The sequence below is a fragment of the Lutra lutra genome, chromosome 11 (genome assembly GCF_902655055.1).
Source record: "Lutra lutra chromosome 11, mLutLut1.2, whole genome shotgun sequence".
Classification (NCBI taxonomy): Eukaryota; Metazoa; Chordata; class Mammalia; order Carnivora; family Mustelidae; genus Lutra; species Lutra lutra.
In genome coordinates this window covers 24,091,782-24,119,708 of record NC_062288.1, presented here as the reverse complement: position 1 = coordinate 24,119,708, position 27,927 = coordinate 24,091,782, and the positions used below count along the sequence as shown (strand labels likewise).

Sequence of the window (27,927 nt, the reverse complement as noted above, 5' to 3'; positions counted from 1 at the left end):
ATGTGGTATTAAAGTGGGAATCTTTGTTTTACTTAGTACATAAAACAAATTTTAAACTGTCATACTATTTTTCACACTTTATTTTTCTAGATAAAGCAAAGGAACTAGTAAAAATAAGCATGGTCTTATATTGAATTAATTTTGGGGATTAGTAAAACAAGTAGAAAAGCTCTGGTTTTCAACCTAGTAGGGGAGATACAGATCATTGCATGAAAGTTCTCCAAGACATGCTGGGAAGAGAACTCTGTTAGAACTAGAATAGTAGTCCTAGGGCTTTATGGTGCAGATCCTCAGTGTTTAGATATTCATAACTTATCCTCTTAATCTCTCAACAAGTTACTTGTGTTGGTAGTCAAATAATAGTCAAGCTATTGCTAAGTGAAATGGTTAGTATCTATAGCCACTGTATTTATCCAAAGAGAAAACACTAGTATTTTCCTTAGGTAGGTAGTGTCGCTATGTCAGTGTCACTGTAATACTTCCTTGTTTGTTTATACTCTTCTCAAATATGCATTCATTTCAAGATTTTGGGTGTAATGTACGCTAAATATGCTTTCTCCATGTGGTTAACAATGTTGTGAAGGATTAGTAAAAGATTTTGCTCCTGATCTTATTTTCTATTATAATGCAGATCCAGAACAACACTACAAGAGTCTACAAGTCCTGCCCCTGACTTGTGCTCTTTCACTTTCAAATAAGTAAAATCTTAAAAAATAACATCTAGATCACATTTCTAGATAATGCCTCCCTCTGATATCCAAGATTCTAATATACATTATGTTTAAATATTAATGAAACCTGTATCATTGAGCTTTGTATGAGAACAAGATTATTACTTTCCAGGCCCACTTTATATAGGTAACAAATACTGTCCCTTCAAAACTGCTAGTGTTTTGGGACACCTGGGTGGCTCAGATGGTTAAATGTCTGCCTTTGGCTCAGGTCATGATCCTAGGGTCCTGGGACTGAGAGCCATATCAGGCTCCTGGCTCAGTGGGGAGTTTGTTACTCCCTCTCCCTCTGCCTTTCCCGCCCCTGACTTGTGCTCTCTCACTTTCAAATAAGTAAAATCTTAAAAAACAAAACAAAAACAAAATCCAAAAATGCTAGTGTTTTGTTCATAATAAGTCAGTGATTTGAGTTATCTCTTCTTATGGAACATAAAGGGACTTGTGATGTTAACTGGAAATATAAGTATGATATTATTTTTCATATATGTAAGTATAGTTAATATATTACATATAAATATACTTGAAATGTCTCTATATACATTTCCTAACTCTGTCCACTGAAAGGGTTTAGAAATAATGGCCCAGCAATAACAATAAATAAGCCAATATGTATCTGGGTTTCTAAATATGATCTTCCACTAAAAGGAACAGGGTTCCTTGTGGGGGTGGGGGAGGAAAATTCCAGAGCTCAGGAAGAGAAAGAGCAAGATGAAACTGGAATATTTTGTTATATAAAGAAGCACAAAAGTGTTCAAATAATCAAAAGCACATGCCAAAAGAATAAGCAAACCATCTTGAAGGAGTTCCTACAGGGCAAAGCAAATAATGTGAGTATCAAAATCAAGAGTATTAGTAGTAGATTCTAGCCCGTTAGATGAAATAAGAATTTAGAAGTACATATTAATATAAACTTTCAAGACAAATAAATAAGGGGACTGATATTAAAGGCTTATGCATTTATTCATTAGCTTAGTTCATTCAGTAAATTTGTATCCTTCCCTAGTAACCCCCAAGGACTTCAAGGAGAACTTACAGGGTGGAATCCTCTTCCTGACTAGGATAAAGCCGACCACATAAGCCAATCACTTAGACACCTCTTTAGACACTGAGCAAGTGTTAGTATACTGGAAGCCTCCTGGGGTGGGGAAAGCTCCAAGTACATTATCTCCAATTCTGCATGGTTACTTTAATGCTATATCTCTGTCATCTCCTAAAGTCTGGCGCTGCCCTAATGTCCATATGCTCCTTCTACCTCTCTTGCCATATCTCCCATAATTTCTCCTCCTAGGTTCTCAGCTATTCTACTTCTGCCAGGCATTTAGGAACTGGAAAAGCCCTTAGGTTCCAAGTTAAGAAAGAACATTGAGTTCTGGTGAATAAAATGTAATGAAGATCTCAAATATAACTCTACCATTCTAAATTAAAAAGAAACAAACAAGCTACATAAAACATGCTATTAAGTCATGATTTTCATTAAATATTACCCAGTTCTCAATGCCAACGTATTTAAAAGTAGGCTGAAAATCTATTATAAATATGCTAAACAGGGGCGCCTGGGTGGCTCAGTGGGTTAAGCCGCTGCCTTCGGCTCAGGTCATGATCTCAGGGTCCTGGGATCGAGCCCCGCATCGGGCTCTCTGCTCAGCAGGGAGCCTGCTTCCTCCCCTCTCTCTGCCTGCCTCTCTGCCTGCTTGTGATCTCTCTCTGTCAAATAAATAAATAAAATCTTAAAAAAAAAAATGCTAAACAAAAAAACTGAATTGAAAAATACATATCAGAAATTAATCTTTTCAGAATATTTCCATAAGTGCAGTTTGTATTAAACATAAATGATTATACTTAATTTAATTTTTTTTGTTGTTTTGAAATGAAATAATGATAAACATCCTAGTGCCTATAGAAAAATAGCTACAATGAAGAGTTAGTGTATGGCTGTTAACTAGAATAATTATGTATGGAAATTGTTTGGAAGACAAATGTCACGTTAGTTAAGTTATAACAACAAGATGATACCCCATTGACTTATTTATCAATGATTTACTAAATGTCTACTATATACTACCAGGATTATGTACTATATAGCAGCATTACTTTGGTGGACCATCATACCAGGCAATGAATTATAAAAATTTCTTGGTCTTAAAGAAACTCACTAGTGATAAAAGCAGACCTGTAAATCAATAAATGCAAAAGCCAGGTCTCAAGTGCACAATCAAGTTACCTGAGTAACTCTATGGGTGGTGGGCAGGAGAGAACTGGTGTGGAAGAAAAATTATTAAATTTCCTTACCCACTAACAAGCCCTTAAAAGAGGCAGAGTGACATTCCTCTAGGGACTCAACTGCCTCCATCTTAACACTTTGCTTAGGGCAAAGTCTGCTTAGCCTTACAGGATCTTGTAAGTCTACTTTAACAATTCTTGGGAAACTTCCTTTACCTCTAAACCCTCCAAGATAGTGTTGACAATCATTCTCAAGCATATGGCCCACCCTAAGGGGTCTCACAACAAAGGTTTTATTACCAGTAATGAATAACCTTTTGCCCAACAATAGCTAGCCCTTCAAGGTCCTGGAAACCTTGCTTCCAAAATTCCTTAGAGACTTATGCCATCCCTGACCCCCTTCCCACTTGCAAGCATATAATGGCCCACTCCTTAAAACCCCTAGGGCAGCAGCTCTTTCTGTCCACTGGTCCTGTCCCCGTGCTTTAATAAACCACCATTTTGTACCAAAGATGTCTCAAGAATTCTTTCTTGGTTATGGGCTCCGGACCTCACCCCACCAAACCTAAGACTTCATCAGAATGAGAAAAAGCTTCCTAAAAGAGAGAATGCTTGAGTTGCAGTTTAAGATACAAGAACAAATGAATGAGAGGCTATTAAACAGAAGAAACAGCTTATACAAAGTCACAGAGGCACCGACTAGCATGGAGCATGGTTGAGAAAGGATCAGGGGAGAATTAAACTTCAAGCAAGGTCCAATTTGCGGAAGACTTTACAAAGACTAACCTAAGGGATAGTAAAATCAAATGCATAAAATAATATAAATGAAAATTACCCAGTCTCTGACATGTCATGTTCCTTACTACTTTAGGTCCTAGATACTTCTTTTTTCTGTCTGAAAATTCCTTCCCACAGATTTTTTCACAACTGGATGCTTTACTTCATCCAAGTCCTGGCCCAAAAGTATCTCCTAGGAGGGCTACCTCCATGGCTCAGTAGGTTAAGTTGGTTAAGCGTCTGATCCTTGATTTTAGCTCTGGTCAAGATCTCCGGGTCCTGGGATTGCTCTGCGCTCAAAGAGAAATCTGTTTGAGATTCTTTCCTTCTGCCCCTTCCTGTACTTCTCTCTTTCTCTCAAATTAAATAAATAAACCTTTAAGAAACCAAAAAATAAATAAGAATTATTTCCTAGTAAACACCTTTCTATGCCATCCAACTAAATTATAGCCACCCTATCACACCACCTATTACCCTGCCATTTCCTTTGTTTTAAAGTCAACATATTTAAAATCAACAGAGATTAGAAACACAGAATAAATACCAACTGCACAACTTCCTACAACATACCCACCTTCCCTTGATTTCTAATGTCTTTATTTGTAAACTAGACTGAGAAAATCGTGGAAATTGCTAAGCAACATATAATGCAGTACTGACTCTAGGGATTTGTTGGCTGGCAATCATCCTTTTATCCTGTAACACAGAAACACATTTTGTCCACTAGTAGCCAAAAGAATGACTAAAGTAGAAGAAACCCCTTCAGAGAGACTTGAATTTTATTATCTCAAAAGGATACATCTCTAATGCAAAATCATCAAGTAATATGACAAAACATCATAAGCATTTTGGAGACCAGAAAAGGTGTTTCTAGCCCTTAGAATCATAGGCAAATCTTCCTAGCCTTGAGGAGAGACATTTGTCTCCAGAGAATAGGGTTAGGAAGTAAATCTCCATTTGTATTGAGAAAATGTAAACTTTTTTTATTTAGCTTCCTGCTAAAGTAGGAGCTTCAGGGAGTGTTTACATATAAACTGACATCCTTTAAAATATTTCAGGGACTTTAAGAGGAAAATGAAATGTTCATTCTTCCTGTGGTCTGCAGACATCTGAATGCGTCCCTGAACTTTTACAGTCACCCAATCAAATTACCAAGTGCCTAGGACCATTTACCTCTTCAACTCTGATTTAGGAAAAAAACCAAAACTCTTGCTACTAAATGAAAGAATTACTTCCATATTTCTAGTTCTCCTATCAAGATATCTAGTTGTCCTATCTAGATCTCCTATCTATTTCTCCTATTGTTGACAATAGAAATAAAAAGATTAAAATGGCCTAAAGTAGAATGCATAATTATATTGTAATAAAAGTATGTTCTCAAAATTTTTAAATTTTATTGAACTGGCAGTCATTATACTCTAAAAGTCTTTAGTATATGCAAATTCTTTCATTAAGACTCAAAACTAGATGGAATTCATTTAAATCCAGACCATACATTACTACTAATAGACCAATGTCACAAATATTAACTGTAGGTAAAATATTCGTAATTGTCTTTAAAAAATACAGTCTGAAATTCATCAAACATTTGTATAAAATTTTTAAATGTATGCTTTTTTATATTTACTTTTTCATAGTATAGTTTTATGTACACAAAGTATATTTTGAATTAAACAGATGTTGATTAAATTTGCATTATACATTTATAATATTAAAATTGTGACAGTGGTCTTAAAATATCTGACAGCTTTAGGGTCAGTAATTACTCAAAAAAAGCCTAGATGTTTTGAAAGGATCAGAAGCCATTCCACAAAATCAACATGAGGCAACAATGGGAACTGATCAAATAAGCGAGCATATGGGCCATTGAGAGCATTTATGAGAGGTAAGTAACAGGCCAGTTTTGTGCAGTTCTGGTAAAGTTAGATGTGGAGAATGTAGAGCATTTGCAAACTGAAATCACTTGTAGATATTACACTGATGATGGAGACGAGGGCTTTGAGTATTCATTGCTGATATTAGAAAAGAGGTGATGGCATTAATGCTTAATGATTTAGCTAACATGGATCCACAACAAATAACTCATGCTTTATAAACAAAAATGTGCATTTGCCTTCTTTACGAAGCTATGCTAGCTTCATGTTATCACTTCTTTCTCTTGATGTCCTAATTTTTGTGGTCCATTGTTTGTGGAGTACATCCTTTTCTTGCAAAGCACAGGATAGCTTTGCTTTTTAACCATCTTCTACTGACTCCCCTACTGTCCGTTTTTTTCCGAGATTACAGAAAATGGCTTGCCAAACCTCCAAACTCTTTTATTGCCCTACAATTTCATTGAGGTAAATTGGAAGATTAAGACGGTCTAAGAGAATTAAATGATTTCCAATTATTCTATGACCCACCTTAAACTACAATTTTCCCTTAAAGAAATTTAAATTCCCTCTTTTACTTTTAAAAATATTCTCAATAGCCAAAATGGGAGACAACTATCTCAAAACAATAACAGCTTCCTAAACTTCTTGCTGTCCTTGATCTTTTGAAATACACTTAAATTTTGGGTTTACTTTACTAGCATCAGTTGATTCTTTGTTTAATAGATATATTTTCATAGTAAGTAGTATATATTCATTGTAGTGATGTGGTTTTTTTTTTTTTTTTCTCCTAGTACTGTATTCTCCTTTATTCACTGAACCTCTGTCAGGGATACAAACATAAGCTATGCTCTCAAAGAAGTTATGGCTTAGAAGTGAAGCTGAGATAAATCTAATGTTATAATAGAAGGCAGAAAGAAATGTCATGAAAAGGATCAGGTTGCATTTCATAGGAATTCAGTAGATAAGATTACTTTCAGCTGATTAAATATAAATAAAAAACTACAGAAGAGATTTATTTAGGCTGCACTTTCAAAGAATTCCATATCCAAGCAAAAGATTGGGCTTCAGTGAATCTATAAGTTACATGAAATGATATATAATATTTGGAAGATATATGTATATAAGCACCTGTGGTAGGGCAAAAGGACGGGATAAGATCACTAGTATTCATCATATTCTGAAAAACATACATGACATTCAAAATGGTTAAATGCAAACTATGCCACACAGAGCAGTGTTTGGAGAGGCTTCAAAATTGTTAGAATTAGCATGATTAGAATTACATTCTCATTGCCTCCAATTGTTCATCAGCATTTTTTCTTCTCAGCAGTCTGGCTGAGGAAACATTAAGTTTTCTTTGAATTTTCTGAAATATGTTTTTCCAAAGACTAGAAAACACATCTGATTATTCCTAACTATTTCAAAATACAATATGTTGACTTTATTTCCATCATTTTCTTTAGACCTAGAGATTGTTCACTACTGACAAAACTGAGTTCATAATAATAATATGCCTTTGTGCTTATTCTTTGCAATGGAAACTGTTATTATTTTAAATTAACAGCAAAAATGATAAAAAATAGGAAAGATTAGAACTTGGACAGTAGACGTCATATTAAAAATGCATGTAGGATATTTTAAGTTTATTTTAAAAAATTTATGATGGGAATTGATGGGAAACTGAAGACATATCTACAGAGACCTATAGAGAAAAAAAAGAATAAATTGAGATGTCCATTTCGTAAAGAGCAGGAATAATAATATGGAAAAAAAGCACTTAGAAAAATAAGAGTGTTTTATAGAGTTTTCTATAAGGATGAATGCGTGAAAAAAATGGCAAGATGGTTTTAAAAGATTTAGAATCACAAAGTAGAGAGTGACAGCAATTGAACTACTCACTCAAATAAGAAAAAGGGGGGGCACACATTGCTACTTGATGGCATGAAACTGAAGTACCTGAATTTCTGAGGTGTTTAAAAAAATCTGGTATGAAGGGCCTAAAAGTATAATAGGTATGAAAATAACTTTTTGAGTTTAGTAGAATGTGAGCTGATGATAAAAGACTGACACGTACAGAGTAAGTAAGAAGCAAAATAGTAAAAACTAAAGATAAATTCAGATATTGATGAATTTAAGTATACCTGCATAGCACTGCATAAAAAGTATACATTCCAGATTCAAATACAGTATTAGCCTATTGTGTTCTGTGCATAGGTTGAATAGGTAGAAAAAGTATGAAGAGTTCTTACTAATGTAGACATTATCCTTTACAAAAAATATTGCAATGACTTTAAAGTCACAGGACAACAACAAAAAATATTTTCATGCTTTCTTTTATTGAGCTGGTCAAATTGCTCCACACATTGTGAACACTGTAGTTAAAGTGAAGAAGTTATTTAAATATTTTTGCAGTTCTCTTTCCTGCCTTGGTGTATCCTGTATGGTCCAGGAAATTCACACAAAAAGGTGCGAAAGGACCAAAGGCACATCATTCAGAACTTTCTGCTGACTAAAATGATCTAATACCCTTGTAGACTTAACTAGTCACATTTTGCCTGTCCCCAGATCTTTTACGCAGGGCTGAGTGACTGATTGACAGTGCCATTTAAGAGGAAGTTCAAGTTGTGGAGACTTTGGACCATATATTCCATCCCAATATTATAACCAATACTAAAACATAATAAGATGGTTCTACCAAATGCAGAAGCATAATCATGAACATTAACTTTAGACTAAAATGAAACAGTTCTGGCCCTCCCATGTAAATTCAATTAATATAAATCTAAAAGTTATAGTCATCAAAATATTTGAGTTAAAGAGAATTAGCACTATAATGTGATTTGATAAGATACCAAATGAAATATGCAATTCTGTGCAAGTGTATGGAGCCATCTCAGCCCCTAAACTTACCCCTCACTAACTCCAAGAAGCTTGATTTCTCAACATTCAATCCTCTCCTTGCAATACAGTCTTTTTTTTTCATTGATCTTTCCTATGTTCTCTGCCTACTAACAGATTTTGTAAAATGGAGTTCAGTGTTTTTCTCTTCTCACCTTTAGCACAGTGCAGGGGTAAGGCTGAAGAGGCAAGGTTTCAGAGTGTCCCCACATCCAACTTTGTAGCCCAAATTCTCTCCCCAGGACTTGGGCTTGTATATCCAGTCACTGTACTTAAGCTTAGATACCCATGGAGTCAGCAGAAACCAGCAGATAAACATAGAAAATCCTCCTGGAACATCTTTTAGGCAAAGTTTGGGAGAAAAATCACATTTATAGCCATATAAATATGAACTGACTACAGAGTAGAAAACGCATATGAATTTTTAGATAAGAACTGGAGACTTGAAATAAGATTACTCTTAAAAAATAAGATTATTCTTGGCTGGGGGTGGGTGAGTATATCATTGTTGGAGATATTTTGATAGAAAAGTCTGAGAAGCTCAGTATTATGCTAAATAAATCTACCTTATAAATATGGATTAGCATTTTTGTGTGTGAATAATGAAGCAGAAGTGAAAGGAGGCTTAATAACAGGGATGGCCATAGACACAATACGGAGTGGGTCAAGTTTATCCTCCACTGTCACTACCATGACCAATATCACCTCTCAGACCCTGTCCCAAGCTCTTGAAGAATCTGACTTCTTTTCTTAACCTCAGCCTCACTGCTAAGCATATTTTGTCTTTTCTTCATCAATATGTGCTCTTCTGCATTCCATTTCCTTAAGAAATCACTATGAGTGTAAAGAGATAATCATTTGGGGTGCCTGGGTGGCTCAGTGGGTTAAAGCCTCTGCCTTCAGCTCAGGTCATGATCTCAGGGACCTAGGATTGAGCCCCGCTTCGGGCTCCCTGCTCAGAGGGGAGCCTGCTTCTTCCCTCACACTCTGCCTGTCTCTCTGCCTACTTGTGATCTCTGTCAAATAAATAAATAAAATCTTAAAAAAAAAAAAGATAATCGTTTAGTACTAAAGATAACAATTCATAATAAGGTGGTAGTCATACAATGAAATTCTATACACTCGCTTTGGACATATCTGTCATTAAGCAGAATTCTGCTGAGCATTTACAGAGTGCCAGAGAATGTGAAAAGTGGTAAGAAAGCTTTGCTTCCTTCAGTTTTTAAGATTCCTAAACTATTTTTTTAGTAGCATGCAAAATCTAGTGCCATATTCTGCAGAGAATGCTCATCAATGAAATAATTCTTTCTTGACACAGGCATCAAATCCAGAAAGGGTAAAGGAGACAAGAAGAAATGAAGCAAATGTGAAGGATACCAGAATAGAAAGTAATCAAATTAGTCTGAATCTAGCATTTTAAAATTATTGTAATTTCAGTCATATTTTTCACAGCACTGGAAACTTGAACAATTTGGGACTCACAATTACATGCTTTCATCTGTGAAAAGTTAGCAAAGTCATCTAACCAACCAATAATATATTTATTTGATGACAACAGATCTGACAGAAAATGCTGTTTTTTTCAATCCCAGGAAACAACCTAACAAGTCCTCAGAATACATATACATTTTTTTCATGTGTTTAAAATGCATTCAGGGACGCCTGGGTGGCTCAGTTGGTTAAGCAGCTGCCTTCGGCTCAGGTCATGATCCCAGCGTCCTGGGATCGAGTCCCACATCGGGCTCCTTGTTTGGCGGGGAGCCTGCTTCTCCCTCTGCCTCTGCCTGCCATTCTGTCTGCCTGTGCTCGCTCGCTCTCCTCTCTCTCTGACAAATAAATAAAATCTTAAAAAAAAATAAAATAAAATGCATTCAAATTTTACATGATGCTAACACACCCTTGTCATATACATTATCACCTTCTTTTTACAGATGAGGGAACAAGTTCTGAGAGGTTAAGTGACTTAGTTCAAGTTGTATAGTTATAGGCAGGATCCCAATTTCTAAGACTGCAGATGGTTCTATATGATTGCTTTACACCTACAGCAATCAAGATCCAGGCGGGAGCCAGAAATAACAGAATAACTGACACAGAGTGTCCGTAGAATTATTAACTAGTAAAAGGGGAGTGACTACTAAGAGAGGAGATCACTAACAAATACAGGAGTAGTGGTTTAGGGAGCAGCCAGTACCTCTGAGGCTGTGGGAAAATACCCAGTAACTTAGGGAAATAAACTGTAAGAACCATTCTCCCCATCCCTGTCCTCTATACTACTAAGCCAGGGAGACAGAACCTATTGGAGATAACGTGGCTGTGGTCCAAGAGATGGCAAATGAAATTCACTGAGGTGTCACAGACTGGGCTGGTAACCCAGCTGGGATGCCAGTGAAACTTCCTAGGAATCCACCCACTGGGTAAGGCTTATTGGAAAGTCACACACTAGGGAACCAGCTAAAGATACCAAAGAGTAGTAAAACACTTGTATCTTGCACATCACTGGCCAGAAAGCCACTCACTGACCACACCATATGAGCAAGAAGAAAACACCGGTACCAAGAAGTTTTATGCAGTGTCCCTTCAGCAGCTTCTACTGACAAGTCCTAACATTGGACCAATTGAGAACAAAGCAATGTTTACAGGTTCCAGCTCTAAATATCACAATTCAGGGCAATGAAGATGAATAAGGAGCTGAGAAGCACTCAGTTGTGGGCACAGACCTCAATGACCCTTCTGAGTGCTTGAGGGGAAAATGCTTTTATGTCAAACTCCTACTCCAATTTTTTCCCCCTAATTATCCCTACAATAAAATGCAGCTCTAACTTCTGAGGACACTGTGTGCAGATCACAGGTATGACACGTGGTTAAGGGCATGAAGAGAGTACAATGCAGTGAATGAGACCAGGTCTGAAGCCAAAACACTTGGGTTTGAATATCAGTTTCAGCACTGATTAAATTTGCAGCCTTGCAAAAGTTAATCTTTGTATGCCTCAGTCTCCTTATCTGTAAGAGGGGATAATAATACCTACTTTATTAAGATGCTGGGAGAAACAAATGTAAAGCCATCTGGCACATGGTTAGAATTTGGTAAATATTAGCATTTACCCATACATGTTAATAATTGGTGTGAAAAATATATATTCAGTTCTTATTTTTAATTTCCATGTAGGTCTGTATGTCATAATGCTAAAGCCCAACTTGTTTGGGTGAGACTGGGTTATATTCCAAACAGTCTTGCCCCTTCCAGGGCATTGCCTTCAGCTCTGGTTTCAGATCCTGACACTGCCCCTGGCTCACTCAATAATCCTCATTAGCGTGAACCAACTCACTGGGGAATCCATCTTCTCAGGGGAAAAAAAGACACGTTTAAATAATTCATGTTTAAGATTTCTTCCAGTTCTGACTAAATTTGATCCCCCTCGTCCCCAAATAGTGAGTTATACTTGAGAGGAAAGAGGAAGGAAATTACTATTTTGAGCACCTACCCACCTGTGCCAAGCAAGCACTTTGATGTGCATTACCTGATTCATCCTCATCACAGTCCCATCAAATTAGGACTTTTAACCCTATTGAACAAATAAGGACACTGAGGGTCAGAAAGGTCAAGCAATTAACTCAGGAGCACACTCTTGGTAACAAGAGCCTGAATTCACATCTGGTCTTTCTGTTTGGGTGGGCTACACGTTTCTGTTCTTGCCTCCCACACTCTCTTCATCTCAGACATTGAAAATCTTAACTGCTCAGTGCTTTTCAAGCTTTGCTTTAAAGAGAAGAGTGGGTGTGCGACTTTTTTTTTTTTCTTTCTCATACGTATCATTTGGAAAAAAAGCAAATGAAATTCATTTACCAGTTACAGGAATTTGAAGTCACTCCTAACATCTTACACAAAATTAGCGTTTGAGTGAAAATCAGCAGCCCTCCTGCATCTTGGCGCCCCTGTCCTCACCTCTACTCCTGGCTGCAAACTTGGTGAAGGGAAAGGAGCCTGGTGGTGCTGGGCCTGCGAGCTGAGTTCCAGCCCGGGTTCTGCCGCTGTGTTCAAGCTCGCTCCGAGAGCCTTCTTTTCCTTCTCTGGAGCACGAAGTGGTCACACCAGGGCATGTCAAGGTTTCTTCCTAAGGTACAAGCCCGAGTCTGACGCTTTCCCGGGCGAGGACGTGTCCCAGCCGTCTCCGCCGCAGTTGCTGGGGGAAAACAGCCCATTTCCCACAGCAGGCCCCACGCTACGGCCCCTTCCGCTCCGCGTCTCTTAACCTGGAAAAGTGAAGCCCCTTCCCCTGCGTCCCTGGAATCCCCTTTCAGCAGACTACTCCGCCCCGCCGCCAAGTTCCCATCCCCGCCCGACGCGCGGGCTGGGCCCGCACCCCGCAAAGTGATGCTCTGCCTCCTCGCTGTCTGGGTAACCAGCCTGCACTTCCCTAACTTTCCGCTCCTCCGAGAGGGGAATTCTAAGAACTCTGCGACGAGTTTGACTGAAAAGGTGAGGCGACAAACCTCTCTCAACAGAGAACAACTCCGCCTCCACCCGGCGCCTCGCGCCCAGGCCTCCCCCGCAGTGGAGGACCCCACGGGGTCCCACCAGCTCGGCTTTCCCGCGGCAGGGTCCCGCGCCTGGGGACTCGCAGCGCTCCCGCCGAAGCCCCCGAGACGGGGGCGCGCCGCCAAGTCCCGCTCTCGCTCTTTCTGCTCCCGCCGAGCCCTAGTCCTGAGGAAGTCCGGGCGTCCTCACAGCGCAGGAGGCTAGCGCGCCGCGCGGCCGCTCGGAGGCTGAAAAAAGGTCCGCACAGGGCTCGAAGTTCTTCCTGCCGGCCTCCCCACGCCGGGCCTCGGCTCCCCTCCTTTCCCGCTCCCGCCTCTTCTCGTAGGCTGCCAGGCGGACCCAGCCTGCCTCTCTCTCAGCCTTCACTACCGGGTCAAGCTGCGGAGGGAGGGAGCGGAGACAGTGGCGAACCGGCTCCCCACCCGGCGCGCGCGCGCGGCCCTCCTCCCCCTCCAGCTTGCTCCCTCCTCCTCTGCCTCCTCCCCTCCTGCCAGTACAGTACAACTAGTACACACACTCACACACACACACGGACCCTGCCGCTGCCACTGCAGCTACCATGGATATCAGCTAACAACACACACCCAGGCGCGCGCGCGCTCCCACTCGCACCACGCAGGAGTGGCCCCCGGCATCCCTACCCTCCTTCCCCACCCCCACCCCACTCGCTCACCAGCTCGGCTACCGCTCGCTCAGGCTGCCGCCGCCGCCGCCGCCGTCGCCGCCACCACCACAGCTCTCCTCTGCTGCGGGGCCACAGCCTTGAGTGTCATTCAAGGGACAGCACAACCTCACCCAAGCTCTCCTACCTCTGCCCAGCCGTCCCTCTCATCCTCCCCCTTCATCATCCACACTCCATCCAAAGAAGAGGGAAAGCACCGAACAGAAGGGGGAGGAAGGCAAAGTCTGCTCTTCTCACCTCTTGGCCCCCTTGTTCCTCCATCCTCATTCTCACCACCAACTCCCCTACCCGAAAGGAACCCCTCAGGAGCTGAGGCGACTCACCCCACTGCCATGTCCAAAAGCTTGAAAAAGAAAAGCCACTGGACTAGCAAAGTCCATGAGAGTGTCATTGGCAGGAACCCGGAGGGCCAGCTGGGCTTTGAACTGAAGGGGGGCGCCGAGAACGGACAGTTCCCCTACCTGGGGGAGGTGAAGCCCGGCAAGGTGGCCTATGAGAGCGGCAGCAAGTTGGTGTCGGAGGAGCTGCTGCTGGAAGTGAACGAGACCCCCGTGGCGGGGCTCACCATCAGGGACGTGCTGGCCGTGATCAAACACTGCAAGGACCCCCTCCGACTCAAGTGTGTCAAACAAGGTGAGCGCCGCGGTTTGCTGGGTGCCCTGCCAGGCGGCTGGACCGCTCGAAGCGCAGAGCCGCGGAAGGGTGGGCTCGCGTGTGGAAGGGGGTGTGTGGCGCGACGGTGGGTGAGGTCGAGAGAGTACCGGCAGGGCAAGTGAGCTTTGCAGGGGATCCGAACGGGGGTGCTTAATGGAAGGGAGGGGGCAGGTTGCGGTGTGGCGTGCAACTTTGTCTGCGCAGTTACACCTTCCAGTTTGGAAGGTGTTTGGCCTTGTGTGACCTCAGAGGTGCGGGCGAGCTCCCGGGGCAAATTGAATGTGCGTCAGTGGCTTAGCCCGCAGTGGATGAAGAGCTTTAAAAAGGGAAGGAAGGAAAGAAGGCAGGGAGGAAGGAAGGAGAGAGGGAGGGAGAAAAGGGGAGGAAGGAACAACTTGAGGGTGCAGCGGCATCACCAGCAGGGCGGGGAGGAACATAGGGTGGCGGGGCGAGCGGAGAACTACGCCCCCCTCTTTGGGAGCTGGACCGGAGACGCCTTGGTCCGCAGCCATCCCCTAAGGATCCCACCCGGAGCCACTAGTTGACGAAGAAGCGAAGGGACAGATTGCTTTGGGCGCTTTGACGGGTCTTCCTTAACTTTTTCCCTGCCTCGCTCCTCTATCCCCCTCCCCCGCCCTCGGTAGTGTCATGTGGGCACCGCGCGTCACGTGCGCACTGACTAACCCGGGCGCTCACCCCGAGCTGGCCGGCGCGAGAAGGCTCGAGAAGAAGGCGCGGCACTAGGAGCGGGTTCTAGGGTTGGGGGTCGGGACGAGAGAAGTGGTTGCCCGAATGTTCTTTCCTCAGGGGTTGCCCTTGTTGAGTGGAGGTTCTCTGTGGTTGGACTCTCTTTTGGCTTCCGATTTGAGGGGTGTGTTTCTGAGGAGGAGCTGGATGGAAAAGCCAGTGGGTTACTGGCTCAGGCTCCCTCAGCTCCAGCCTGGCTTAGATGAGCCTCACTTGAAGGTTGTGATGGGGACTTAGGGACACGGGAATCTTGCAGAACTCTAATTAACTGTTTTTTTTTGCTGAAGAGAAAATAGGTCCTGAAGGAGGGAAGAGTGAGATAAAAGTTTCTGGGAAAGAGGACAACTTTAACCAGAATAAAGTAGTGTATCTTTTTTTCCTCATGTGATTTGTGTATGTTCTGAAGTTCAAACCCACCTTCCATGTGTGGTGTGTGTGTATATGTGCAAGTTCATATCCGACTGAAGGCTTTTTGATGACTTTACACGTTTGTCCTGCCTCGAAAATAAAAGTGAGCAGGCCATTGTCTGAATTTTGGACGACCACTTAATCTTACTGCATGACCAACGATCGAGAAACACTCTTAGGGAGATGTTCTTCTCTATGAAACCAGCTTAAAAAGTAAACAAGTGAAAAGTCTCGGGCAAAATTTCTTAAATGTAAGTTGCCATACAAGAAAACATTTTCATTGGGGATTCTTGAATATTAATAGCTAATGACTTGAGATAAGCTAAGGTAAACATTGATTTGCAGTCAACCTAGCTCAATGCTGTATGGAACTGAAGATTTATAAGTTAGGTAGGAAGGCAAATAGAGTATCTGGCATTTTTCAAGGAACCATACCTGAGGCTCAAATATAGGGATTCATGTTAACTTATTTAATGTCATGATATTATCTTATAGCAGTAATTACAAATGTAAGGTTCTGCTTTTGAGTCCAGGAAATCTACCACACAATTAATGACCAGGCTTTTATTGGCAGAAGCTAGGTATTTGTAGTGGTAAGTGGCAGCAAGAGTTAATGTGTTGTTAAATTGGACTAATGATAGTATCCTAATGAAGGAGATGATTGTCTTAGTGTAATTTGCAGTGATGACCACAATTTAATGTTGCATTCTTTCTGAGCACTACATTTTGAGATGGACCCTGGCAAACTGTAACTCTAGGAGCAAGAATGTGTTCAAAAAAGAAAGAAAGGAAGATTATTCGTTATTATAGATGTATTTCTTAAAATCCAATAGTAAGACTTATCTTGGAAAAGTGAGGGCATGAAAGCTATCATTAAATACAGAAAAGCTGTCAGGTAAGAACAGGAATTTTGACTATCCTGTGATAATTTTCATAGGGCAAAACTGGGATAAAGTTATAGAAATTTTTAAAGGATGAAACATCTTTGTCTACATTAAGAAGATGAACTTTCTAAAACAGAAGAAGATGAGCTTTTCTAACATAACTTTACAAAAATCTGTGGGCTATATTGTGAATTCATGAGCTCTCCATCATGTGGGGTCTTTATTATAAAGAGGCAGACGTGACAAGATATCATGATTCCTATGTAAGATGGGGCCTGGACTAGATGTCATTTAAATCTTGCAATGATTTGATCCAAGGTAGTCTCTGATCACCCAACTTCTGTATAATATTTTGTCTGAAAGATTACTGATTTTAGAACTCATGAAATATGCAAAGATAAAGTGGTATATTCAGGGAAGAAAAATCTCTTTTCTTTCTCTGTTAATTCTCAGTTCTGGGCTTCACTTGGTCATTGATGACTGATGCTTGTAATGATGTTTGCAGAGCCCCCTCAGGAACCCGATTCATATCCTGAGTCATTATCGATCAAAAAAGAAAAAAATGCTCACTTAACTTTCATGGAAAATATAATCTTCTTGTATATTCTTCTAAATATGATGATTCATATATACTAGTCCCTTGTTGAAATCATCCTTTCCCTTGTCAAACAACAGATAGGTGTATTTTATTTATCATTGTAAACAAAGTGAAATTTTCAGAATGTTAGATAATGGTGCCCGTGTGTCTTGGGTTTTACTACAGATTTCACTTGCTGGAAAAATACTTAGAAGCTCTTGGCTCGGTATTTTTATTTCTAGTGAGTCAATAAGCTAGCATAGCTGAAAAACTTTAACATGGTTTGTTCAGAAGTTGTATTTTTAAAGTATGAATGAGATAATTGATTTCTGAATATTCATTTAAACATGGGGAATTATACAGAAGCTACATACATAATCAGGTAAACTAAGACAGATTTTCCAAAGAAAAGGAGACATTTAAATAAGAATATTGATTAAAAAGTGCACCAGATAAAATTGTACTCTTTACTCCATTTTTATTTACTTGTTTGACTAATTTGACATTACAATTGTAATTATTTTATTTTATTTTATTTTTACTTTTATTTTTTCTTTCAGCACTGTATTTTTTTAAGAAATTCTAAAAATCTTATTAAGTTTTGTATTTTAATTCCAGTAGAGTTAACATACAGTGTTATATTAGTTTCAGTATACAACATGGTATATTAACAATTCTATTAATTGTCATAATTTTAAATTATCATAATTTTAAAAGAAGTGAACTAGTAGGATTTTAAGACATACTAGACAAAGTTGATGTATCATGATTTTCCTACATTATTGTCCTTAAAACAATTTTTAAAAGCCATTTAATTAAATTCAAGGGATTCCATTTTTAATTTAAGCTACTTTTAATCCACACAGTGATGAATCATATATGAATAATACCACATTGTCACATCCAATTATTTTTTATAAACTCTGGCTTTTTAGTATATTATGCTTTCCTCACCAAGCATTTTATTCTAAATTAGCAGTTCTGTTCCATGATCTCATTAATGCAGCAGACCCAGCTGAAGGAAGTGTCTTCTAGTGATTTTTGAGATCTGTGCTGAAGTGGTAAAGGTTTTTCTTTCTTTCTTTCTTTTTGTATTTTAAAGTTTGGCACTAAAGTTCACAGCAGCCAGTTATATAGACCATTGTGTCCTACATTCCTTGCACTATGACTGCTACTGCATCTAATCCCATATGGAGACCTACATAGCCTGGACTTATTTTCCCATTTAGGATCTCACAATGGAAAATAAAAGGCAAAAAGTTTTCTAATTCTTCCCATGTGGAAGAAGGGCCAAATAAAGCCTTTGAAATTCAGTTCTAGAGATGTACATTGCTCTCCCTCCTATTGCTCCTTTCAAAGCTGCTTTCAAAGGAAAGTAGATCCACATTTATTAAGAGTCATGCTTTCTTCTTGCCTGACTTCAGGCTAGTATCATACAGTTAAACCTCTATGCTGCTTTTTATTTGGAAAGGTAAAAGCAAATTATGTCAAATTTTCTCCAATAAAGGTTGACTTGCGTCCATAAAAATTTAAGGTATGTGAATTTTATTGACCAATAAACAATCAAATTGTTGTTAGAACAATTTGACCAGTTAATTATTTTAGAATAAAGTATCTTTAATGTTTTGGAACCAGGTTAATGAGATAATTATCTTTGAGCATAATTTATGGATGATGTGACTATAGTTTTTAATATATATGTACATAATTTAAATAGTATCACCTTGAATGTTAAATATGACTGTTTGCTTTTTTATGTGTGTGTTTCGAATGAGAGTAAACTCAGGATGAAATCACAGCTGAAGTATTTAAGTGCCACCATTTCAGCTCTTAACATTTATACTCTGTGATCTTTTGGCATATTTATTATGCTCACTTTCCTTTTTAGTTTCTTGAAATTCACACATTCACTCTCATAATTAGCAAAAAGTTTTCACATTTGACAACCCAACTGTTTATAGGTTAAACAGTGGCTTTCAAATGCATAGTGGACCCAGGTTGAATCATTTCCCTCAAGAAGTAGGCTAGAATAGTGGTTATTTAACCACTACTTGGGTTTGAATCTTGGGAATGCCACTTAGTATGGGTTATATATGCAAGTTATCTAGGCGGTGTAATAAGAGTAACTTGAGAATATTAAATTTATGTCTTTAAGTAAGATAGTGTCTGGCAGATAATAAACATTATGCATGTTATCTCAAACAGATTGGTCATTTTGAGCTAGTGACATATGAGATGTTTTTAACTTTCAACATATTTTACTCTTTATTGAAGACTAACTGAAATATATGAAATGATTGACTAATTAATAGTATGAGTAATTTTCAAGTGGTATTCTTGAAGTTTTTCTGTAGAGTGAAATAAATCCTTTTCTTTGTAAAGCATTAATGTGAAGAGTAATGCCATTAAGTGGAATGGAACATATTTTTACTTTTTAAAAATAACTTCAACTGATGCTGCCTTTATGTGTAAAGATCACCGTTTTATATTTATTTTCATATTTTAACCATTGTTTGTTTTCATTCAGTAGTTTATTTCCTTTATACCCATATCTTTTCTTTTAAGCAGTTGGTGAACATTTTGAATTATTTACTCTAGACTTGTTAAACATTGAAATCCTATTAGAATTCGCTAATTTAAGTTTAGGAATTTATACTTTTTACATGTGACTGTTTTAGACACAAGTATCATGTTTTTTTTTTTTTTAAGATTTTATTTATTTATTTGACAGAGAGAGATCACAAGTAGACGGAGAGGCAGGCAGAGAGAGAGAGAGAGAGAGAGAGAGAAGCAGGCTCCCTGCTGAGCAGAGAGCCCGATGCGGGACTCGATCATTGCATTTCATTGACACATTATCAACTCTTTAAAAAATTCCATTTGGCTATACATTTTTTTAAAACTTTAAAAATTTGTATTATGTGTAGTATATGGTATTAACTGTTTTGGATAGTCTGGAAGAAACAGAAAAAGTTTCCTTCTTTGACAACTGACTGAATATTCACTCAAATGCATCCAGTGTCTTGATTTTCAAAGATCCAGTAGGCTAATGAGTAGATATTTTAAATAAATGATTGCATTTATTTCAAAATTTATAATTATATGGTTGCTGTATCCTGAAACACATTATTTCTTATAATTGTTATATGAATCCATGTGAAGCTTTATGTCATTTTATTATTTTGGCCCACTTAAAAAAATCAGTGTCAAAACCATGGCCGTCATTATGTATCCAATAATAGCCAAAAACAAATAGGTAATAAAAAAAACCAAAACAAAACAAAAACAAAACTTTCATGGTTTCAAAATAAAAGATATTCTATAGATACAGATTTTTTTTCAGTGCTCCAAAATTCATTGTTTATGCACAACACCTAATGCTCCATGCAATACGTGCCCTCCATAATACCCACCACCAGGCTCACCCAACCCTCCCAACCCCCTCCCCTTCAAAACCCTCTGTTTGTTTCTCAGAGTCCACAGTCTCTCATTGTTCATCTTCCCTTCTGATTTCCCCCAACTTACTTTTCCTCTCCATCTCCCAATGTCCTCCATGTTATTCCTTATGCTCCACAAGTAATTGAAACCGTATGATAATTGACTCTCTCTCCTTGACTTATTTCACTCAACATAATCTTTTATGGTTTCAAATAAAAGATATTCTATAGATACTGATTTTTTAATGACAAATTTGTGGAAGAATTTTTTCAAACCTCCTAACTGCCCGTAGTGAAATTTGTGCATATGAAATCAGATTTTTCCTTAAATAACCATGAACTTTATTAAGTGACTGTGGAGTGAGCAGGAAGAAGCACACTTATTTAATTTAAAAAAGTACATTTTATTTTTTTATTTTTCACATTACATTGTGTTTGAAGAAATTTCTTAAGACATGAGTTTCCCAAATGTAATGTTGAATTATTTATGTTGCCATGGATTATGAGTAGCATAAAAGTGGTTTGCACTTTACATTGTTACATTGTCACTTAATAGATCATAGAGATTGAGTTTAAAGTGCTAAGTGTAAAAAAAAATTTTTTTAACGTTTATTTTTCATTATATAGGTGAGCATTTTACGTTGCTTATCCCAGTATTTTGTATTGCTGTGCCTAGGAAGGTTTATACTCGGCTAGAACAAACATGAATACAAGGATAGTAGGTGCTGTAGAAACCCACAGATTATCTAGTGATATAATCTAAAATTTTAAAATCTGGTTAGCTGGATTGCAAGCATGAGCAAGTTTCAGGTATATGAAATGTTCAGTGTTATATCTGTGAAGCCTTCTGATCAATCCATAGTTGACCCGTTTGCTTTTCTTTGCGGTCTATGCTGTAAGGTTGTTAAAGCAACTCTTCACTAGAAAAAATTCCTTCAAAAATTAACCAACATTAGGCTTTTTAAAGGGTCACTAAAACCACCCAAAAGTTCTGGCTTATTTCCAAAAGCACCTTAAATACGAATAACTATAATCTTGCCTGTCTAGCAAGTCAGGTACTTAGGGGGTGGCCATTTTGTTGGTGTTAGGATTGGAGCCTAGATAGAAAGAAGTTGATGCCCCTCTGGAAAAGCAAGAATGTTCTCAAGATGCTCTTACCTATCTGCAGTTAAAGTATTAAAACCTCCTTTCTTAGTATTTCTTCTGAAACATCTGTAGCTGAATCTCCTTTTCCTCTTTAGTTGAAAGTGCCTCTGCTTTTCTTTAGTGTGGGAGATCACTCTAGTGAACTGCAGATTTATTTTGCATCTTTGTATGTATGGGAATTACACACATACACACATGCATGTAGGTGTACACACACATTTTTCAAACACTAAGGTTTAACGCCAGTTTTTAAATCAGTAGTCCCAGAAAGATATTTGTGAATGTGAGGATATAGTCTTATTTTAGGGAAAGAGTTATATAAAATTATTCCATGTATGATAAACCTAGCTGAAAAGCTTGCATAGCCACCCATTAATTTTCAACTGTGACTGGTATTTTTAACCTTTATTAGCTCTGACAATGGGAGACCATAAAGACAGAATGAAATTAAGTACCCAGATGATTTCTAGATTTCACATATATATATTTGTCCTTAAGAAGTGAAAATGAGAAGTCAGATCTTAATAGTTTGGAATTTGATTTTTTTTTAAAGATTTTATTTACTTATTTGACAGAGATCACAAGTAGGCAGAGAGGCAGGCAGAGAGAGATGGAGAAGCAGGCTCCTTGCTGAGCAGAGAGCCTGATGCGGGACTCGATCCCAGGTCCCTGGGATCATGACCTTAGCCGAAGGCAGAGGCTTTAACCCACTGAGCCACCCAGGTGCCCCTGGAATTTGATTTTTAAAAATTAATTTTAGGGGCACCTGGGGCACAGTGGGCATGCTTATTCATCACCATGATAACATATTTACAGAGTGATTTTAATTTTCATGGATTTAAATGTCTCAGAGTAAGGTGAGAGGACTGGATCCAACATGCTATGGATATAAGGTATATTATAATTCTTTATTTTTTAATTTTTTTATTAACATATAATGTATTATTAGCCCCAGGGGTACAGGTCTGTGAATCACCAGGTTTATACACTTCACAGGTATATTACAATTCTGAAGAAGTACTCATTTAAAAATAAATTAAATGATGCCTAACTTATAAGTGTTTAGGTAAAATACATGCACAGGTATTGCTTTAAATTAAAGATATCAAGAAAACCTTAGTTTAGTTAGCATGAATCCTAAGAGATTTTGTTATGAAATGGAGAATATAATATTTTGAATTACATTGATGTGTTAAATTTAAAGATTTTCTTTATGTCCAGTTAATCTATTGTGGAGTGATACTGTGTATGAATCTATAAAGTACACATATACTATGAAAATCTAAGAAAAACTACATTAAATTAATGATATTGTTGATAGCCCACAAAATATGCTAAACTACTACAATGAATCAAGAAAATGCTTTTTTTAAAAAAAATATTCTCATCCTACCTTTCCCTTTTAAAAATAATTGGAAAGTCTTCATCATATAGTGCAAAGAACATCATGATATACTTTGTCTTTGGGGAAATTGACTCTTAGCATTGACTAAGGAGATGCTTTTGCTTCAGGTGAATATGCTTTCAGACTTTAGAAAGTCACAAAGTTATTGGGGAGACATTGTTGGTTTTCTACCAGAATGCATTTCTTCTCCTCCTGCATCCCTCCTTACTAACAGAATGACAGCTTTGTTTAAGCATCCACATGTTTATGTGGTGGTATGCCATGTGTTTCATATTAGGTTGGCCTCATCCCAAGGGGATGAACTTAGATTAGTGTAAACCAAGCATGGTAATTTCATCTCTTTGCCAGTGATTGTTTTAGGAAATGGCTTATAACCCAGTTCTAAGTAATGAAAAGTAAGGTGAGTCCCCTTGGGGACTTTCTGAGAAATTTCTTAGTTCTCAAAATAAGATCCAGGATAGAGCTATTCACTTACTCATCTGTGAAACTTTCTGCATATGGAGGTGATGTCTGGAGCAACTATAACCATCTTGTGTTCAGGTGGAGAGCTACCCAAAAAATGGAGATTGGCAGAACAGGGTGATAAAAAGCTTCTGGCTCCCTGATAAACTGCTAAAATAATGAACCCAGAACCAGCCCTATCTTAGGGCTTCTTGTTATTGAGGTAAGAGTACATAAGATATTTTAAGCCATTTAAATCGGGTTTTCTGTTATGTTGCAGCCAAAATCTTCTGATTGATATAAATGGTATAAAATGGTACAATGGTATGAAAATAGATATTTCATTCCCATATTATTGTTTTGAGGAGCAATGGTGAAGATCTTTTGAAAAGAGAAATCTATTTGAAGAATAAGCGAGCACATGAAGAATAAACTAAGATGTATTTTCCTGTAAGGTAACCTCAGTCAAATGCTAGGTAAGCCTTCAATTACCTCATTCAATTTTGCTCAGGTTGGACTCTGTTTTAAATTCCAGAAAATTTTAACCATTCTGAAGTAAAATATGTCAGAACACAAATTCATTTTAACATTATCCAAAATAGAGCATAATCAAGAAAGGAAATCAGCTACAGAAATACACTCACAATGCATGCCAAAACCAACTTGGAATATTTTTTGAATTATGGCGTGTTTACAAATGTCTGTGCCATTGATCCAGGAGTGTATATAATTATAAACTGACTCACCCAAAATGTTCCAACTCCATTTTTACAGGACTAGAATTCATTTACTTATTATTCAACAAACATTTATTGGTAACTTATTCTCTAGCAAACACTGAACTAGAAAATGGTGATAAAAAGATGAACAACTCTTCATTAAGATATCATCCACACTCTCAAGTAGTAACATCCTATTGTATACCTGTGTAATATGAGTTAAGAAGTTTCTTTCATCTTTAAATATACCTTCCAAGATGTAAAGAGAATAAAAAAATGAAAAAACAAAATATTTTGGAGAAAAATTATGGGTATGGGTTATGAGATCTTAGTATTTCATATCATACACAGTTCAAGGGGCTACATGAACTGTGTATGTGTATATTTTTAATGTTGTGTCTTGAGCAGTGTGCTAGATAATGACCAGAGAAAGATGTCTGACTCTTGTTTCCCCTTCAGGAATTTCACTGCAATGTACTAGTTAGGAGCATGGAACTTTGGAGACAAACAGGTGTGGATTCCAGTTACAGTTTTACCCTGTACTAGATGTAAATTGAACAAATTGTTTTACATTTTTGTACATCGGCTCCATCCTTTGCAAAATAGGTATTATTGCAGAACCTACTTTATAAAGATGTCATGAGAAGTAAATGTTATAATGCCTATAATATGCGTAGCTCAGGGCCTGGAGTATAGCCTCGAAATTATATGTAATAATATATTATATTCTAGAGAAAAAGCAAGGAGGCAATGATATTAAGAGTTTCAAGGAGAGTGATAAAGAGGTTCTAAGCACCGAAGTCTGAAATGTAATGTAGACCATAGTAATAAGTGACCTTGGGGGATTAGATGTGGGCCAAACCATCATACAGAACTGAATGTTGAGTCACTGAATATTATTATTGATACCAAACATTTGTGCAGTGTTCATTATAGGTCAGGCAGAGTTCTAAACCTTTAGGTAAATGTTATTTACTTTAATGCTCAGATTATTCTACCAGGTAGGTACTATCATTAAGCCCACTTGCAGATAAGAAAACTGGAGCCTGGAGTGAGTGATTAAGAAACTCACACAAGGCCACATAATAATTAGCAGCACTGGGATTCAGTGCTGTTAACCCCTATGCTAGTTTGCTTCTCCGTATTTGAAAGTTTTTTTTTTTTTTAAAGGTTTTTTTTATTTATTTATTTGACAGAGAGAGAGGGATCACAAGTAGGCAGAGAGGCAGGCATAGAGAGAAGGGGGGAAGCAGGCTCCCCGCTGAGCAGAGAGCCCGATGCGGGGCTCAATCCCAGGACCCTGGGATCATGACCTGAGCCGAAGGCAGAGGCTTAACCCACTGAGCCACCCAGGTGCCCCCGTATTTGAAAGGTTTTAAGAACGGGATTGACAAGGTTATATTTGTCCATTGTTTTCCCAGTGAGGAAAAATGTAGGCAGTACTGCATGGACCACATGTAAGCAATGAAGAGACCTAATTAGAGAAGGTTGAAGATACAGGCAGGAAGACCATTTAGGAGGCTACAGAGTTATCCAGAGGAGAGGTTTTAAGGTCTTGAACCATAACAATAAAGGTAGGGATGGGAAAGAGGGGAGCTGGGTCAAGAAATATGTATAGATGATAAAATGTCAGTATATCTGATTGGATAGGGATAAAGAGTGAGGAATCTTGCTTGGTTTTCTGGTTTCTGTCAAGTGGTGTCAGTCACTTTGAGGCAAAGAGCAGATGTGGTAGAAGGTAATTCCATTTGGGATCTATTTAACCTGAGGTACCTGGAAAGAATAGGCATCTATTACAGCCTTAAATTCAGGAGAGAGCTCGGGGATAAATGTGTAGATTAGGGAACATGAGATTATCCAGCAGAAGAATGTAAAGACAAAAAGACAAAAGAAATGCTGTGGCATCTATGTTATGGAAGTCAAGGGATCCCAGGAAAGAACCTAAGACTGTTATCAGGGCTGCCTTAACACTGAGTGAGAGCTCAACCCTGCCAGACACATCAGAAATGGTTGAAAGAGGACGTCTATAATGGTTCCATTGTATTTGGCAAAAATGGAGGTCACATTTGTTTAGTATCATTCAGTGGAGTGGTTGGTGCAGGAGAGCCAGGTGTCATAGGACTAAAGAGTGAACAGCATGTACATCCTACTCCTTCAAGAAGCTTGCACAGAAGTAAAGGGGGACAGGTGGTTTCTTGCTAGGACATGCATGGTTAAGAGGGGTAGGGGCGTGTGTGTGTGTGTGTGTGTGTGTGTTATGATGGAATTTCTGTATTTGTCCCATAAATATATTTTATTCCATCATTATAAAAATCTTCTAGCAAATTAAGATCCTTTAACTTATTAATTGAATAAATTGTTATTCATTATATTTTTGTTTTGTGTCATCCTAAAGCTATGTCCTGGCTTTAAAATAACAAGAGTCAGACCCTACCCTCCAAGCATATGGAATAAAAGGAGAGGCAATTACGTACAAAGCTAACCTTAAAACACTGAGTTTTAGTGGAATGGTACAGAAATAAACATCCAGCTTTTATAGCACTTAGAAGGGCACAGAAGAAGCAGGAGAGTATAATATATAAAGAGGGTGGATCTTGGAGTATGAGGACTGAATTGGATTCCAGTCGCAAGTTCTTTGCTTTCCCTTTATTATGGGGGGTTAAGTTCCTGTAAGACTCAGTCTCTTCCTATGTTATATAGGGTTGTTAGAATCAAAGAAGATAATGGGTACCTGTGTGGCTCAGTTGGTGAACGGGTCTGCCTTTGGCTCAGGTCATGATCCCAGGGTGGCATCAATCCCCTCATAGATCTCTTTGCTCAGAAGGGAGCCTGTGGCTCTCTCTCTGCCCCTCCCTCTCCCACCCCCATACTTGCACTCTCATGCTTACACACACTCTCTCTCAAATAAAGAAATAAAATCTAAAAAAAAAAAAAAAGAGAGAGAGAGAGGGAGAGAGAGAGAGGAGATAGTGCATGAGGAAATATTTTATAAAACTTCTAGTGCGGTTAAGTTGGAAGTGTTACTTTTTAGAGATGGAAGATGGCTGGGAGTAGGGGACAGGCATGCTTCACAGCATAAGGGATCTTTGACACTGGCCCTGAAGTATGAGTGGGAATTCAGGAGGGTAGGTGGAGAAAGCAGAGACAAGAGCATGGCCAAAGGTAAGAGATGGTGCTGAGAACAAAATGCAGATCAGTGAGGCCAGAGAAAGGAGTACCTGAGTACCCATAGTGGCAACTGAGAATTATTCCAGGAAGGAAACTTGGAGTCATATCAGGAAAGGCCTCAAACCTAAACCTAAAGAGTTTGGACATTATTCTCTAGGTGAGAATAGTAAAACCACTATAGTAATAGTGGTTCTAGTAAAAAGTTGTTTTAGTAAAACCACTAAAGATGTTTGAACAAGGAAGAAGCATAATCAAAGTGCTTGTTTTTTTGTGTGTGTTTTGAGTTTTTTTTTTTTTTTTTTTTCTGAGGTGGGGCAGGAAGGAAATTTGGTTTGAGGTATGTATTGAGTGGAGAAGAAGCAGCAAAGCCTAAGGTCTGATATCAGTAGTGGAAATGAAGGGACATAAACTTGAGACATATATTAGAGGTGGAAAAATGAGAATTTCTATCCAATTGAATGGGAGGTAGTGGTGAGGAGAGGTGGTAGTCAAAGATGATTCTGAGGTTACTTACTTGGGATAGCTGTGTGGAGTGGATGAAGATGCCATTAACTACAGAGATTAAAATTTAATCTGCGGGGGAAATGGTTTCAGGCTGTTCTAGAAATTAAAAATTGCTCTCTTC

General features: G+C 38.6%; 1 protein-coding gene and 1 long non-coding RNA gene across 4 annotated transcripts in view; one reads left to right on the top strand and one right to left on the bottom strand.

Moving 5' to 3' along the window:
• Window positions 1-5,593: 5,593 nt before the first annotated feature.
• On the bottom strand, window positions 5,594-13,532 carry LOC125080410 (uncharacterized). Its single transcript, XR_007121367.1, has 3 exons — window positions 12,444-13,532; window positions 12,019-12,063; window positions 5,594-8,839 (listed from the first exon to the last, which is right to left on the bottom strand). It is a non-coding gene; the product is annotated as an uncharacterized LOC125080410 (long non-coding RNA).
• The window catches only part of MAGI2 (membrane associated guanylate kinase, WW and PDZ domain containing 2), a 1,365,890-nt gene continuing 1,351,442 nt past the window's right edge, over window positions 13,480-27,927 (top strand). Inside the window, exon 1 of one of the 3 annotated variants that reach the window (XM_047694173.1) lies at window positions 13,480-14,352. In XM_047694173.1, coding sequence (XP_047550129.1) covers window positions 14,052-14,352 — 301 coding nt within the window. In that variant the 5' untranslated portion in view covers window positions 13,480-14,051. The remainder of the gene's footprint in view (window positions 14,353-27,927) is intronic. The other 2 variants (XM_047694175.1, XM_047694174.1) reach the window with 2 other exon arrangements.